General features: G+C 41.0%; 1 protein-coding gene across 3 annotated transcripts in view; it reads right to left on the bottom strand.

Annotated features, from left to right (window-relative positions):
- The window catches only part of LOC140560842 (receptor tyrosine-protein kinase erbB-4-like), a 504706-nt gene that overhangs the window by 17898 nt on the left and 468862 nt on the right, over positions 1-17946 (bottom strand). For all 3 annotated transcript variants that reach the window (XM_072685446.1, XM_072685445.1, XM_072685443.1), the window contains 5 exons: positions 13291-13446; positions 10095-10170; positions 9759-9905; positions 3402-3499; positions 1620-1790 (listed from right to left, as the gene is read on the bottom strand). In XM_072685446.1, the coding sequence (XP_072541547.1) occupies positions 1620-1790; positions 3402-3499; positions 9759-9905; positions 10095-10170; positions 13291-13446 (648 nt within the window). The remainder of the gene's footprint in view (positions 1-1619; positions 1791-3401; positions 3500-9758; positions 9906-10094; positions 10171-13290; positions 13447-17946) is intronic.

The raw sequence follows: 17946 nt of genomic DNA on the forward strand, positions 1-17946 counted from the left end.
CTACCAGCAGAGCCATTACTGAGCATTACTACCAGCAGAGCCAACTGAAAGCTCAGAACATGAGAATAGTTGCAAATTCATCAAATGAACGAGCTCATTCTGCAACAGTTAGATCATGGGCAGATATGAGCATCCTCATGTTCCAACTGGGCTTCTTCTATTGTTTAATGGATGACCTGCCAAATCATCCAAAAAAGTGTTTTTATACAGCAAAGTTTGGCCCAACCAAAAGAGGAGGTCTCGGTCCAGATCAAACTGAACAATGGTTGGGTTTGATCTTAACCAAGACCAGCTCTTTTGGTTGGGCCAAACTTTGCTGTGTAAAAAATGGTCTGAGATCAATTTCCGACCAATTTTGAAAAAGTCTGAAGTTCTGAACCAAACAAGGTGGGTGTGATAGCACTCTTAGATTCCTAAACTGGGATGAATCGCTGATTTTGTTATTTATGACAATTTTCTTATGTCTTATTTTTTGAGACTTTCCTAAACTGGGATAAATCGCTGATTTTGTTATTTATGACAATTTTCTTATGTCTTATTTTTTGAGACTTTCCTAAACTGGGATAAATCGCTGATTTTGTTATTTCTGAATTATTTTTTGAGACTTAGTTTTCCCAAATTCCATCATTAGCATTCTAAATTCTCAGCTGTATCTCATTTCAAGCCTAATGAGATATACTGAATAGACACATTTGCACAGATGTTTGTGTACGAATGTTAGGCGTCATGCTCAAATGAGATTAGATTTTCAGGCTCTATTCAGTTCAGTCTGATAGGATTTATGTATTTAGCAGAAATGCTGGCTGAAAAGATACAATTCTGTGTTGAGGCTTCAAGGCAAAGGTGTATGTGTGTGTGTGTGTGTGTGTGTGTGTGTGCGTGTGTGTGTGTGTGTGTGTGTGTGTGTGTATAAGCACCTGAAAGCACCAGTGCTAATCTGAGGTAACAGTGTGACAAGCATTACAAAAGCATCACAAACGAGACCCTGACAAAACACGGAACCTCTTGCAAACTGCACGACCATTCAGATGTTTGGAATCACTACCTTAGTCTTAGACTTGTTGCAGATGTATAAATGATTCTGTTATGATTCTACTACGTCATACACTATATGGACAAAAGTTTTGGGACACCTATTTATCCATTGTTTTGCCTGAAATTAAGGGTATTAAAAAACGTTTATGCTGCTTTTGTTGGAGTAACTGTGTCTACTGTCCGGGTTAGTGAGGTCAGGATGCTGGATGATCACCATACTACCTCATCCCCAACTCATCCCAAAAGTATTGGACGGAGCACCATCCATCATTCCAGGGAACACAATTCCATTGCTCCACAGGTCAACTCAGGAGGCCTTATACCCCTCTAGCTCACACTTGGCATTAGGCAACATGGTACCAATAGGTTCATGTTTATCTGCTCCAGAGAGTCCTATTCTATTGGCAATAGTTCTCTACAGAGACTAGATAAGCTGCATGTGCATTTGCACATCTGTGTCAGCAATGGGTGCAAATTAAAGCTGAATGCATTTATTAGAAGGAGTGCCCACAAACATTTGGACATATAGTGTAGGTTTCAATCAACCACCTCACGAGTGTAGTGTTTCAGTGCAGCTGCCTCACCCGGTTTGAGTCGACCCGTGAGCGGGTGGTGTATGTTAGTGGAGGAATGTTGAAGGCATGAGGAACCAGGTACTCCTCTGCATCCATCAGGTCCTCCAGCTCCTCCTCATCCAGCAAACTCTGGAAAAACTTACTGTCGTTGGGGCTGGGCAGCTTCATCCGGTCATCACCCTACAGAGCACATGCACATCAATTACTGAGGCCTTTGAGCTGAGGCCCTGCCAATTACAGGGATCCATGGTCCTCATCACCACCAGGTTCATTTTGAGACCTCCCCCCACCTGTGATTAGTTCTAACCCACACCTTCTTTATTCTGAGACCTCCCCCTAACTGTGATTGGTCCTAATCACCACCTTGTATGTTCTGGTACCCCCCACCTTAAATATAATTAGTTCTAATTCCCAACACATTCATTCTGAGACCTCCCCCTAAATGTGATTGGTCCTAATCACCACCTTGTTTGTTCTGGTACCGCCCCTTAAATGTGATTAGTTCTAATCTCCAACATTCTTTGTTCTGAGACCTCCCTCTGATTGTGATTGGTCCTAATAACCACCATGTTCATTATGAGACCTCCTTCTAACCGTGACTGGTCCTAACCACCACCACATTCATTCTGAGACCTCCCCATTACTGTGTTTGGTCCTAATCCCCATCACAATCATTCTAAGACCCCCCTAACTGTGGTTGGTCATAATCCCAATCATGCTTGTTCTGATACCTCCCCTAAATTAGACTGGTCCTAATTTCCAACCTGTTCAGTCTGAAGCCACCTCCTTACTGTGATTGGTCCTACTCATCACCTTGTTTGTTCTGATACCTCCCCCTAAATGTGAATGATCCTAATTACCATCATGTTAATTCTGATACCTCCCCCTAACTATAACTTATCCTAATTACCACCTTGTTTGTTTTGAGACCTCCCCTAACTGTGATTGGTCCTAATTACCATCAAGTTCATTCTAAGACCTCTCCCTAACTATAACTCATCCTAATCACCACCTTGTTTTATTTCTGAGACCTCCCATTGTCTATAAATAGTCCAAATCACCACATCGAGGTATTCTGCACCTCTAGCAGCTTGATTTGTCCAATAAAAGACTTCAGCATACCGCTATATATACAGTATATATGCCACATATTCAATGGACCAGTATCTAAACCACAAACAACCATTTAAGCACTTAAATGCTTCTTCTGATGCTGAAATCTTTCACTTCACTTAACAACCCTGGAAGAAGAGTGTTGAAACTGACAGACCACAACATTTCTATAATTTCCATTTTCTTTGATATCATCATTATCATCATCAGGATCCTATAAAAGAGATCTGCAGAACTCTATTATTCACAATACTTGTGTTTCCTAGCCTAAGTCCCTGGAGGCTCCCTTTGCCCTTGTTTCTCTGCTCTTACACATCTAGCTAATGCTAATGATTTAACTCAGGTGCCTCAGATCATTTTGCAAATTGCGTATGTTGTGGAATATTAAAAAGCTCTGTGCTTCCATTACAACTCGGACTGCAATCTGATGTCCTTCATAAATAATGGATGTTTAGTGTCTGTTTTCGTATGATCTTGCTAATTTGTACACTGATATTGCAGTGATTTTAGTACTTTCAGCTACTTGTAGGACAGCCATTGCTCTACTGAATAAAATGTTTTTTTAATTACTGCACATTTTTCTGGAGGCTCTGACAGTCCAGTTAAACCGATTCCCAACCATCTTCCTTTCCATCATCACCACCTAATTAGCTGCAGTATGAGCTGAGGGTTTGATACCTGGATGACCAGGTAGCGCTGTGGGTCTCGAGCCATCCTGCAGAATTCAGCAGCCAGCTCCTTGAATTTGGGTCTGCTGTCCGCGTCTATCATCCAACCTGCAGCCAAACACACACCACAATGTTTTATTAGTGCTGAACTGGAGCAACAACAGCAGTGAACTTTCTGAACCATAACGCTGTAAAAAATGGAAAAAGGCAGAGTCTGGTGAAGAACACCACATCGGCTCATCTGAGCAATAATGTCTGAGCTGTGTTTCTGCTTTTCCTCACTTTACAGAACTTTTTCACAGCTTATTAACACAAGAAGTCCATTTAGTCCATATTGTCTCTAATAACTGTGTAATTACACATTAATAATCCATGTATTAACTATGCAACTATTGGGGATGTAGTCTGTTATAGATGTACTGCTTATGTAAATGTAATAATGCATAGCAAATGTAGTGCATCTTAACTGCTACAACAGGAAAAGCAGCAGTTCATATAAACACAAGTATCCTCATCTTATAACACATTTATAACCACATATAAGAGAATGTGTACAACTACTGAGATACACCGTGTAATTACAAAAGTCAAAGCTGACATATATATATGTATTTGTATTAATAAGTATTACTGCAATTCACCTGTAATAGGGAGACTATAATATGTTGTTACATTGTTATTGCATGGTATTAACATGTAATAACAGATATTAGGGCCAATATAAATAGTGAGCAAGTTTTTTAAAGACAACCTTTTTTAACAGTGTATTAAGACAAGTTATGGTGCACATTTACAGTTATTTATGTGTATATGTCACCTTGCATTCTGAATACAGGGCTGAACAGTACAAATCAAGCTTTTATGCTACTAAAAACACTAAAACTTATTTGTATAGTTTTCTGAACTTGGCTGTTCCACTTGTTTCCAACAGTTTTGCATATATTTGTACCACTTTTGCCCATTTCAGCTGTCACCCCACCCAAATCCTGTAGATTCTCTCTCTGTATTGCAAACAGTGCATTCGGTATTGGAGGACAAACACTGCCAAACTCTCTACGTGCTATGTGGATGCCTAACTAGTCTCGACAGGCTCAAGCTGCCACCAGTCCTGCATGACACACACATTTCGTATACTTTCAGTGTGGAATCCAGGAGAGCCAACTACTGATAGTTTGGGCACGTCATGCATGGGAATAGGAGGTAATAAATCTTGCTTCATCATTATTCTGTGCTGATGCTCTAGAAGAAAGCAATTGGGCTGCATTTGCAACACTGTCCCTTCCCTAAATGGGATGGCTGAGTGTGTTTCCAATGTCCCTTATGAATCAGCATTAGTGTCTACACTCATCAACTTTTCCCCTTAAGAAGTATTGATCATTTTCTAACATTTTCCAACACTTTGCTGAGGGTTTTAAATGTGATTGCACAATTAATTACATAGTGCACTGTTAAAATAAGGAATTTACAGTTCCTTCAAGAACTTTTGGAGGTTCTTGAATTTACAACTGTGGAGGAACCTCTTAAGGTGCTGTGAGGGATCATCAAAAAAATGGATTAAGAGGTTCCTCCACAGTTACAAATTGAGGAACCCCTAAACGTTCCTGAAGGAACTTTGAGTATGTGAACATTACATTAACATGATGCTGCAGCAGTTAGGAGCGAGGGTTTAAGACCTGGATCCACTTTTTTAGAGACAAAAACAATTATTGTGGAGACACATACTCTACGAAAGTATTGGGACACCTGATTGTCTTTGTTTTTGGCTTTCTACTACATTTTGGTGAAGTGAGGTTTTGATTGCTTTCAGTGATGAGAGCATTAGCGAGGTCAGGATGCTGGATGATCTCCACTCATCTCATCTCATCCCCAACTCCCCAGCTCATCCCAAAAGTACTGGATGGAGCTCCACCATCCATCATTCCAGAGAACAAAGTTCTTCCACTGCTCCACAGCTCAATGCTGGGGGGCTTTATACCCCTCTAGCCCACGCCTGGCATTAGGCAGCATGGTGCCAATAGGTTCATGTTTATTTGTCTTGCTCCAGAGAGTCCTATTCTATTGGCAATACTTCTATACAGGCACTAGACAAACTACATGTGTGTGCATTTGCACATCTGTGTCAGCAATGGATGCAACTTAAAGTAGCTGAATGCATTTATTAGAAAGGGTGTCCACAAACATTTGGACCACTAGAGTGGTTTCCAATTCTAAGCAGTTGCTATGGTATTCCAGGTATTTTCTATGGTGTTGCCAGTTTGTTGGTTGCTATGGTGCTGCGAAGGTATAATATCCAGGTGGTTGCTATTGTGTTGATAGGTGGTTGTTAGTTGGTTGCTATGATTTTCTAATGTACATTGATGTGTGGGTGTTACAGGTGTATGTGTACCATCATTACATTTGAAAAATGCCAAAAGTGAAAGGTCCCATTCATTTCTATAGAGAGTTCTAAAAATCCACAAAAATCCGTTGCCACGAGAAAACCATGCGCCTGATCAGAAAGCTGTGTATACGATCTCACATCACACAATCAGACCGAACACTGAACACTGCAATGCAATGCACAGCCATACTCATAATGTAGTACTGAGTATAATCCATAACTACAGAATTCATGGGAACTAAAGCTGTCATGCAGATTTCTCCTGTACAACATCCAGAGAATTCGACCCTTCCTCTCTAGAGAGCCGTCCAGGTGGTCAGAAGTTCAGTCTCTCGTCACTTCAAGACTTGACTACTGCAACTCTCTTCTGGCTGGTCTCCCTCTGCGCACCATCAGGCCCCTGCAACTCATCCAGAATGCAGTGGCACGGGTCGTCTTCAGCGTTCCTAAATTCAGCCATGTCTCTCCACTGCTGCGTTCTCTCTTCACTGGCTTCCTGTAGCTGCTGCCCTCCTCAGATTCAGACCCCTGACTCTGGCCTACAAAGCCAAGACTGGACCAGCCAGCTCCTCCGTATTTGATGGCGATGGTCAAAAGCCGATCTGCACCAAGAGCCCTTCCAGCTTCAAGTACGGCTCGGCTCGACCCGCCATCCTTTAAGATCCACGGAAGACGAGCGTCCAGACTTTTTACTGTCCTGTACTGAAGTGATGGAATGAACTTCCCCTGGGAGTCCAACGCTCGCTGTCTTCAAACCCAGACTGAAGACCCTCCTCTTCTGAGAGGACTTGGACGAATAGTAGAGTGGTCTCCTTATTGACCTGTGTTTAGTAGAGTCTAAACTTAGAGGATCTTTGAATTATTAGTCTATTTAAACTAGCTGAGGTTTTTCTTGGGTAAATAGTAAAGCACTTTTGTAAGTCGCTCTGGAGAAGAGCGTCTGCTAAATGCCTTAAATGTAAATGTAAATGAATAACCCAGAAAAAACAGAATTCATGGGAACTAAAGCTGTTAAATAGCAGTAGGGCTGAAGATGGCTAGTGTGCTTTAATGCAGATTTTATGTCTCTCTCTACGACAGGCTGAGATGCAAAGGCCATAAATCGTGGTGTAGAGGTTTCCTTGGTGACCTCAGAAGCCTGGGAGAAGTCCTGGGTGCGAGTGTATGCGAGTGTGTGACCAGTACAGGACTGCTGTGCACTGGAACATGGCATGAGGTGAGTGTGTGGGCCAGCTGCTGTCAGTCACACACACACACAAATGCACACATACATATGAAAGTAGTGAAGCCTTGCAATTTCCTGGAGGAACATGGCTGTCAGTGGCTAGCTGCGACATTGCAGGGAGAGAATGACCCTGATGCCCCGGTGCCACTCACACACACAAGCTCAGCTTTACCCCAACAGTAGAGCAAAGACACTGCATATTTCAGTCTGCACACTGCACGCCACTGGTGTGTTCAGCATATCATAAATACACTATCTGTCCAAATGTTTGTGGACATCTCTTCTAATGAATGCATTCAGATACTTTAAAGTGCATCCATTACTGACCCATTACTTTGTCAGTAGAATAGGACAGGCTGCCGAATGCCAGGCGTGGGCTGGGGGGGGGGTGGTTTAGAAAGGCCCCCAGCATTGAACTGTGGAGCAGTCTGGAATGATGGGTGATGGAATGATGGGTGATGGCGCTCCATCCAATACTTTTGGGATGAGTTGGGAGTTGGAGATGAGGTAGGTGGTGATTATCTAATATCCTCTTCACCTCACTAATGCTTTTGATGCTGAATTCAATCAAATCCTCACAGCAATGCTCCTCCAAAATCTAGTAGAAAGCCTTCTTCCCTGGACAGTAGAGACAGAGACTCCAGCAAAAGCAGGATACAATCTTTTTTAATACCTTTGATTTCAGAAGAAACCATGGATGAGCAGGTGTCCCAATACTTTTGTCCATACAGTGTAGCAATAGTAAAAGTAATAAAGCACACTTTATTAGAAACCCTTCCCCTGTAGCTACACCTTGCTGGTGTACAGTGGGGAGAACAAGTATTTGATACACTGCTGATTTTTCAGGTTTTCCCACTTGCAAAGCATGTAGAAGACTGTAATTTTTATCATAGGTACTCTTCAACTGTGAGTGATGGAATCTAAAACAAAAATCCAGAAAAATACATTGTATGATTTTTAAATAATTTATTTCCATTTTATTGTGAGAAATAAGTATTTGATACACCAGAAAAAGAAACTCAATATTTGGTACAGAAACCTTTGTTTGCAATTACAGAGATGAGACGTTTCCTGTAGTTCTTGACAAGGTTTGCACACACTGCAGCAGGGATTTTGGCCCACTCCTCCATACAGATCTCCTCCAGAGCCTTCAGGTTTCGTGGCTGTCGCTGGGCCACACGGACTTTAAGCTCCCTCCAAAGATTTTCTATTGGATTCAGGTCTGGAGACTGGCTAGGCCACTCCAGGACCTTAAGATGTTTCCTACGGAGCCACTCTTTAGTTGCCCTGGCTGTGTGTTTTGGGTCGTTATCATGCTGGAAGACCCAGCCACGACCCATCTTCAGTGCTCTTACTGATGGAAGGAGGTTGTTGGCCAAAATCTCACGATACATGGCCCCATCCATCCTTCCCACAATACGGTGCAGTCGTCCTGTCCCCTTTGCAGAAAAGCATCCCCAAAGAATGATGTTTCCACCGCCATGCTTCACGGTTGGGATGGTGTTCTTGGGGTTGTACTCATCATTCTTCTTCCTCCAAACATGACGAGTGGAGTTTAAACAAAAAAGTTCTATTTTTGTCTCATCAGACCACATGACCTTCTCCCATTCCTCCTCTGGATCATTCAGATGGTCATTTGCAAACTTCAGACGGGCTTTGACATGCGTTGGCTTGAGGAAGGGCACCTTGCGTGCACTGCAGGATTTTAATCCTTGACGGCGTAGAGTGTTACTGATTGTTTTCTTTGAGACTGTGGTCCCAGCTCTATTCAGGTCATTGACCAGGTCCTGCCGTGTAATTCTGGGCTCATTCCTCACCTTCCTCAAGATCATTGATGCTCCACAAGGTGAGATCTTGCATGGCGCCCCAGACCGAGGGAGATTATCCGTTATTTTGCATTTCTTCCATTTTCTAATAATTGCACCAACAGTTGTTGCCTTCTCACCAAGCTGCTTGCCTATTGTCCTGTAGCCCATCCCAGCCTTGTGCAGGTCTACAATTTTATCCCTGATGTCCTTACAAAGCTCTCTGGTCTTGGGCATTGTGGAGATGCTGGAGTCTGACTGATTGAGTGTGTGGACAGGTGTCTTTTATACAGGTAACAAGTTCAAACAGGTGCAGTTAATACAGGTAATGAGTGGAGAACAGGAGGGCTTCTTAAAGAAGAAGTAACATGTCTGTGAGAGCCAAAATTCTTACTGGTTGATAGATGATCAAATACTTATTTCCCACAATAAAATGGAAATTAATTATTTAAAAATCATACAATGTATTTTTCTGGATTTTTGTTTTAGATTCCATCACTCACAGTTGAACAGTACCTATGATAAAAATTACAGTCTTCTACATGCTTTGCAAGTGGGAAAACCTGAAAAATCAGCAGTGTATCAAATACTTGTTCTCCCCACTGTATAGTTAAAGACTGTAGCTCTAGCAGTTGATGTAGTTGGTGTTAGCCATCCTCTAGCCCACTAGTTCCTGTAGGACCCTCTGTCCTACACATTTTAGTGGTTTCCAAGCTCTAACACACTACTGTTAACCACCACCACCTCAGGACTGGCTTGTTAATTAGCTGGTAGCTGGATCAGGTGTGTTGGGAGCAGGGTAAATACTCAAATGACCATATCCTTCATGACCAGGGTTGGAAACTACTGATCTAGCCCTAACCACTGATCTTATCAGAAGAGCTCTTGTCTGGACATTTTTGTCCAGTCAAAGTAAAGTTTTACCAAAACGAGCAAACAAACAGAGTGAGATCATACATTTGACCATGACCATGTAGACGTCAATGGTGCAGATAGGCGGCTGGGGTAGTCTCTCTCCTTTCTCCAGCAGGTCTGGGATCTCTCGTGTAGGAATCCCATCATATGGCTTTCCTCCGAAAGTCATCAGCTCCCAGATAGTCACCCCTGAAAGATAAGACCACTTAAAGGGTGTGTTTTCTTCAACATAACCAGACAAGATGACAAATTCAATGCATAAGAGGAGAAGTCTTTCACGCGGTGTTTGCCATCGTGACCGAGGAGGAATACGATATAAGGCTAAGTGTTCAAAGCTCTAACTGACCATACCATATCTTCTGACCATATATATCTTACCATAACTCCACACGTCGCTCTGGTGGGTGAACTTCCTGTAGTGAATACACTCCAAGGCCATCCACTTAATCGGCATCTAGGGAAAGAGCATTTCCACGTTTGAGAAAGTGGTAACAACTTCAGAGAGCTTACATCAGATAAATATGATAAATATTTGGGAAAGTAATAAATATTTCACTTTTTGGCCTGGATTTGTGTTAGAGGTTGGGTCATGAACTTTAAATGTACATGTTTTAAATGTGGCAAGTATTGGCAAATGAATAAAACTAAAAATAAAAACAAAAGTTATTAATATTATAATAAAATATTATAAAATATAATTATAAAATATATAATATAAATATATATTAATTATATTATGTCATATTATAATTTCTTTTCACAGTTTATTAGTTCACAGGTTTTTGGAAATAATTGAGCTAATTAGATAAATTTTATCTTTTTATGTTTTGCCTCATTTAAATGGAATATTTTATTAAACTGAATGTATGTAAAACTTTTATTTGGTGTTTAAACTACACACCAATTCATACTGGATTTAATTTACTCCCCAAATGTTACTGTACAATGAAAAAATAGAACAAACTATAAACCACAAACTGTAGATTCATACTGGATTAGAATCACCCTATGATTATTTCTATCAGCCTGGACGATCCATAAACCACACACTACAGATTCATACTGGATTAAAATCACCCTATAATTCTGTGCTATCAGCCTGGACAATCCATAAACCACACACTACAGATTCATACTGGATTCAAATCACCCTATGATTATTTCTATCAGCCTGGACAATCCATAAACCACACACCACAGATTCATACTGGATTCAAATCACCCTATGATTATTTCTATCAGCCTGGATGATCCATAAACCACACAATTCAGATTCATACTGGATTCAAATCACCCTATAATTCTGTGCTATCAGCCTGAACGATCCATAAACCACACACTACAGATTCATACTGGATTCAAATCACCCTATGATTATTTCTATCAGCCTGGACAATCCATAAACCACACACTACAGATTCATACTGGATTCAAATCACCCTATGATTATTTCTATCAGCCTGGACGATCCATAAACCACACAATTCAGATTCATACTGGATTCAAATCACTCCACTCATCCCTTTACAAGTGGTTGCTGTTTTTCTAAACAGCTGAAATACAACCTTAGACTTTATGTGAACTACACATCAAGCTTTTAGTATTAGATGTTCACCAGTCTCTGTTCTCTTAGCAAAACACAGCCAAACACAGCCAACACAGCACTCAGCAAGTCAGAACTCCCTTTGAAACTGGCAAACAGGTTGAGCTGTCTACATCTCTGGGTAACAAGCTTAGTTTAAACGGTTGTCTGAGTGGTGTAAAGAGCCTCCCCTCAGAAAACACACACATGTCTGAACCATGTCTGAACCAAAATTACAGACAGTTAGAGCTAAATGGAAAGGTTTAGCTTCAGCAAGCGGCTCAATTGATTTCTACATGGGAGAGTGAGGAGGTGGCTGGTTCTCATTTACAAGAGCAGCATGGAGGAGCCAGAAGGCCTGACATAAAAGCCTGGCCACCTCGAGACAGGAAGCAGCTCTGCTAATGGAGATCAGCACTTTTAGCATCTCCTTTTGAAATGAAGCATTCACATTCCCCACAAAACTGACTGCTTAAAATCAGTTTGTTGCCAAAGAATGCATTTATAAAGTTCTTTGATGTATGTTAAAGTAAGATAGCAACCTTGGTTGGTGGGAAAAATGCTCAGATGTGTTTTAACAAGCCTATTTACCACCCTGTTATTTTGCCTTTAGAATGAAATACACTGATTTTCCTTTTATGGAGAGCTGTTGGATGGTTTACATCACCATGACAGCTCACAGCCACCTATCCTAGCTTAGCACTGTAACAACAACAAACTGTCATAGTAATTTCCAAGTCTGACCAGATAGCACAGTTAGCTAGCTGAAGAGATTATACCTGGTCAGCTCTTCCCCATTCTCCTGTCTTGATAGGCTAACGTTAGTTTTTAGCCTTTCAGCCGTTCGCTTGACTGCTGACACAGTCCCGTGAGCCACGGAAAGGCTTTTGTTTGTAAGTGGGGTTTGTGTAAATACAACAGGTCAAGACTGTGATGTAACAGTTTTGAGGGTTTGGAATTGGCCCCTTCTACAGCAGTGTTGGAGGTTCATAGATTGTCAGTTCTATTCACCAAACTCTCATTATTCAACAACGCCAAGGAAAATCCAGTTTTCCATTCTAGGACCCCTTGAAAAGTCGACCTACAGAACGTCACACAAACTAAGGTGCTGTGGTATATTTGCTTTTAACTACTCGTAACTACTCCACATTCATTTGGAGCATAGACTGTGAGATGCGATACCAAATAGTGAACAGTAGAGGCAGTATACCAGAGTGTGTGTAATGCCAGCAGTGGACTTAACAAACGGTGACAACAAGCATTTCTGCTGCCTGTTTTTGCAGTTGTTTTAAGCCCAGACTCGCCCCCTAGTGGACATCGCTGACAAATACGACAATATAGCTCCTACTCTATGATTGGAAACAACCATTCAGCTTAAATATAACCCATAATACCCACTGTGTTCTTTTTGTTATTATTACAGACTACCCATGCTTTGTCTTAATCCCTGTTTAAGTACAATAATAATAAGAGGAGTTTAGATATTCATATATTCAAATAACCATGTCCATCCGTAGCTGGTAGAAGGGAAGTTTGTAGGGATGGATTTGGGGAATCGAGTACATATAGAGCGAGAGAGCTAGAGCAAGAGAGAGAGAGAGAGAGAGAGAGAGAGAGAGAGAGAGAGAGATAGCTAGAGAGAGGGAAAGGCAGGAAGGAAGGTGAAGCTAAAGGAAGTTGCAGAGTGAGCGTGTGAATATGGATATGGAGGAAAGAGCGTTCTCGTGGGACAGCTAATTTACAAGTTGATTATGAGGCGCGCTCGGTAAATCCGGCAGTAAATTAACCTGTCACAGCAGTCTGTGTTCCAAACCAAGAGACCATCAAGGGATGAATATTAAGTGCACTACACCTCTTCATTACTTCAAAACAATATCAGATTAACTTGTTTTCCTGTCAGTGCACCTGCTAACTCCCGGATCCAACCCACAGCCAAAACTGGCAACCTGTGCACCGACCTGCTGTGTGGAAACCCGGCCCGCACACACTGACCTTCCCTCCGTCCGCGTTGTACTCTTTCTCATCTCCGTCCAGCAGCCGCGCCAGCCCAAAGTCTGTGATCTTGATGTGGTTGGGTGACTTCACCAGGACGTTCCTGGCTGCCAGGTCCCTGTGCACCAGCCGCCGCTCTTCCAGATACATCATGCCCTGTAAATGACAGCAGCAGAGTCAGGCAGGGCATGAAACTACAGCAAAGGCAAACTAGAGTTTCAGGGGGTCATAGAATTAAACAGTATACGCTTTTAAAAACAGTGGATTTGAAGGATTTAAAGGAGCTGAGTCTCTGTTATTTAGTTGGATAAGTATTTAATGAATGAAGGATATAAAATAAGTATCATGGAAAAAAAATATTGAAATCCAATTTTTTTTAATTTTAATTATTATTATTTTTTATTTTAACATGGGAAGCACAAACATCTGACCCTAAACTACAATGTTCGTCATCTTTATCTCAGTAAAAATCATTGAAGTTGTAAGAAAAGCTCTGATCTGCACTTGCAGTAACAGTAGACTGTAATGTTTTCCCTAAAGCAATGAAAATGATTGATTCTTAATGACAAAATCAATTCTGTTGGATTGTTGTTGAATTTTATTAGAACAAAGTATTCTTCCATTAAGATTTCATAAAAACGTTGCAAATTCCAGACAGCAGGGGTGATTTCCCATGCATGTTATATGAATCTCAACCATAAGACCCCACCCAGATCTTATCAAAACAGGTGGATGGACTCTAAAAAGCAGGAGCATACTTTAGTGTTTCTCCAGCTGGGATTAATGAGGAAAACTGTGGGTTACAGAGCAAGGTCAATTTCTAAGGACATTTGAGTGAAACTGCTGGGGATGTTAAATCTAACATTAGTCCAGGCATATCCAGAAGGTAAGCTGGTTGAAAGTCATATGAAGCTTTATAACACACCGACTAAAATCAGGCTGGATAATTGCTAATAAATAATAATAATAATTCACTCAAGTTTACAGATGAAGGGACTTTCAACAGAGGTCAATGTACATAGATTTGATTCCAAGTCATGTTGGATCATTTCTATTGGTCCAATTCTGCTACAATGTAAAGAACAACTGCCAGATTCACTTTATGTCAAGAAGTGAAAAACAGCATTTTGTGTGATATCGATGAGATGTCTGTACTGTATGACCAAGAGCATCATCAGAATTATCATCATTACCATCCCTAACAACACTGCATTAATATCATCTGTAACATCACTGTGTCATCATCAATATCATCATCTTAATCACCATCAACGAACTCCTAGATAAATACAGCATATGGACAAAAGTATTGGGACACCTGCTAATTCACTGTTTCTTCTGAAATCAAGGGTATTAAAAGGGGCTCATCCTGCTGTTGTTGTAGTCATGGATTTTGGAGGAGCACTGCTGTGAGGATTTGATAGTATTCAGCAACAAGAGCATTAGTAAGACCAAAATGTTGGCTGAACACCACCCCACCTCATCATCTCCAACTCCTCAACTCATCCCAAAAGTACTGGATGGAGCACTGGATTCCAGAGAACACAGATGTTCCACTGCTCCACAGCTCAATGCTGGGGGGCTTTATACCCCTCTACTAGCCCACGCCTGGCATTAGGCAGCATGGTGCCAGTAGGCTGATGTTTATCTGCTCCAGAGAGTCCTATTCTATTGACAATACTTCTCTACAGGGACTAGATAAGCTTTGATTAGATAGGGAGTGTCCACAAAGATTATATGGACATATAGTGTACTTCATTTCCATAGAAGCAGCTTTACCAGAGAGGTGAGTTTGAGTGTGATGCTCTTTTTTAAATAATGAAATCTCTTGAAATGGGAAGAGGAAAGAAATAAAGAAGCGATAGCAGGGAAATCACTGTGCCATTATGTTTCCTTTGGCACACGGTTCAGGGACATTTTATGGAGCAATTAAACTCAAAGGAAAAAAAGAATAAAACCGGACTCATGCTGTAATTAATCGAGATGGTTTCGCAGCGATAAAGGCTGAGCCTCCCTCTCTGGCCCTGCCAGGCAATTCTCGGCCACAGCCACGTTGCCGCGCGAGTGATGAAAACTCACCACACATCGATTTTCTGGAGGAACAAACAATGCATGTAATTGATTTAAGTGTGATCTGCAGCGTGGAGGCCTTTTTTTTTTTGCTGGGGCGTTCTTCTTTTGTGAGAAAATGGCCTCTACTTTGCTTCCTCTGCTGCGGCTTTCAAGTGCCCTTGAGCTGCAGGCCAGATGAAATTTAAATTGTAATGTGATTGGTGTAGTGGAAGGGACAGCTGTCTGAATGGACGAGGCCCTGATCTGGCATCTGAGAGAGAGCGGCCGAAAAACAAATCATGAAGAACAAGTATTTTTTTAAGGTGAGAAGACCCGGGTCAGCGAATGATGATTTGGTAGAGAATAAAATGTTCAGAAGTGGTGGAAGATCATAAATGATTTGTAGTTATTATTTATTTGATTTATTGTGACACAAAAAATGATGTGTGTTCGAGGCTCAGTGGTCCAAAGCACTGCCACTATGGCCTGGGGGTTGTGAGTTCAAAACCTGAGCCATGCCACTTTGCTATCAGCAACCAGAGTCAGAGAGAGCACAATTGGCACAATTAATATCATAAAGAAAGAAAGAAAGACAAAGAAAGAAAGAAAGAAAGAAAGAAAGACAGAAAGAAAGAAAGAAAAAAAGAAAGAAAGAGAATGAGAAGGAAAGACATACGAAGACAATGAAAGAAAGACAGAAAGAAAGACAGAACGAGATAAAGAAAGACATAAGATAAAGAAAGAAAGAAAGAAAGAACGAGATAAAGAAAGAAAGACATAACGAGATAAATACAGAAAGAAAGAGAACGAGATAAAGAAAGAAAGACATAACGAGATAAATAAAGAAAGAAAGAAAGACATAAAGAGATAAAGAAAGAAAGAAAGAAAGAAAGACATAACAAGATAAAGAAAGAAAGAAAGAAAGAGAACGAGATAAAGAAAGAAAGAAAGAAATAACGAGATAAAGAAAGAAAGAAATAACGAGATAAAGAAAGAAAGAAAGACAGAACGAGATAAAGAAAGAAAGAAAGAGAACGAGATAAAGAAAGAAAGAAATAACGAGATAAAGAAAGAAAGAAAGACAGAACGAGATAAAGAAATAAAGAAAGAAAGAAAGAAAGACAGATAGTGTAAAGAACAACGGCCAGATTCACATTATGTCAAAATAAAGATATGAACGTATCAGTAACAATATTTTAAATTCATCACAGAAAATGATGATGTTTCCTACACTTTGATTTAAGGTTGATGATGAAGGTTTAATGATGTGTTCAGGGGGGCGACCGTGGCCTAACAGTGGCTGGTTTGATCCCCAGGACTGGCAATAATGGCTAAGGTACCCTTGGGCAAAACACCCAGCCCCCAAATGTTTCCCAGGTGCAGAGCTGGCTGCCCACTGCCTTGGATGCGTGTTGCCACTGCCCTTATCACTAGTGTGAGTGTGGATGTGTTCACTGCCATGGATGGGTTAAATACAGAGGGTCAGAAAGGGTGCGTAGAAGAACTCTTGGACTTTACAAAATCCCTTGCCTGATGATGTTCTGTTTTTTTGGTTACATAATCAGCCTCAGCAGAACTTCAGTGTGATCAAAGGTCAGCATAAATGAGTTAGTTATTTTTATTCATTAACAACCCCCCCCCACCACCACCACCACACACACACACACAAGCTGAAGGGGTTTTACATCCTAAACAGTTTTGCTAAGCCGTGGACTCATGCAGGACTCCCGGAGTGATGAAACTCTCCCAGCATGTGAAGTTGTTAAGCAATCTTGCTTATGTGGTTTCTGAATCTGTATACAGACAAAATCCCAGCTTTAGGCCGGTGACTGTTACTGTTGTTATCTGTGATTTACATTGGTCCATTTTTTTTATGGATAAGAGAAGATCATACAGTGCAGTGGTTTAGTCAGGGGTCAGTCAGAACCACATCCATATATACAATCACTTTTTCAGTAAGTCGTTTGGGGTTTGATTGGGGTGAGAAATGCCTAGATGTGGTTTTACAAGCCTATTTACCACCCTGTTATGTTGATCTTCCTTTAGTCTCTAGACATGTTTTATTGACATGGTGTGCAGTTAGCTGGCTGAAGAGATTGTAGCCAGTCAACCTGGGTTAGCTTTAAGACAAGTATTCAGTCTCTAGCACCTTCTTCCTTGTCTGGTCAGCACAGCATTAGCTTTTAACTTTTAGCTATTAGCCTTAGCCATAACAGCAATTGCTTTTTTCACAAATAACCAATAACCACAGCAGTGCTTGTTATGACTGGCTGTTCTTTTTTCTCCAGTCAGCCTAATGTTAGCTTTTGGCCTGTTTTACCAGGCTTCCATATTTTCCTAAAGGCTTTCGCCAGTGGGTGGGGTATATGTAAATTTTGAGGGCAAAAATGAAATGAGTCAGTGGATTTGGCTCGTTTTACAGCTCTGTTTTGGTTCTGCCGGATTATTTTTTGAAGAAGGAACAACAGTGTTTGAGGTTTTCAGTTTAACATGTATCCAATTTATCAACAATGCCAAGGTACATACAGTTCTTTAAATTCTAGGCCTTCTTTAATAAACAATTTTGGTTAATTTATATGCCACAGATTTCAGGATATTAAAAAG

The sequence above is a fragment of the Salminus brasiliensis genome, chromosome 8, assembly GCF_030463535.1.
Source record: "Salminus brasiliensis chromosome 8, fSalBra1.hap2, whole genome shotgun sequence".
In the NCBI taxonomy this organism is placed as follows: domain Eukaryota; kingdom Metazoa; phylum Chordata; class Actinopteri; order Characiformes; family Bryconidae; genus Salminus; species Salminus brasiliensis.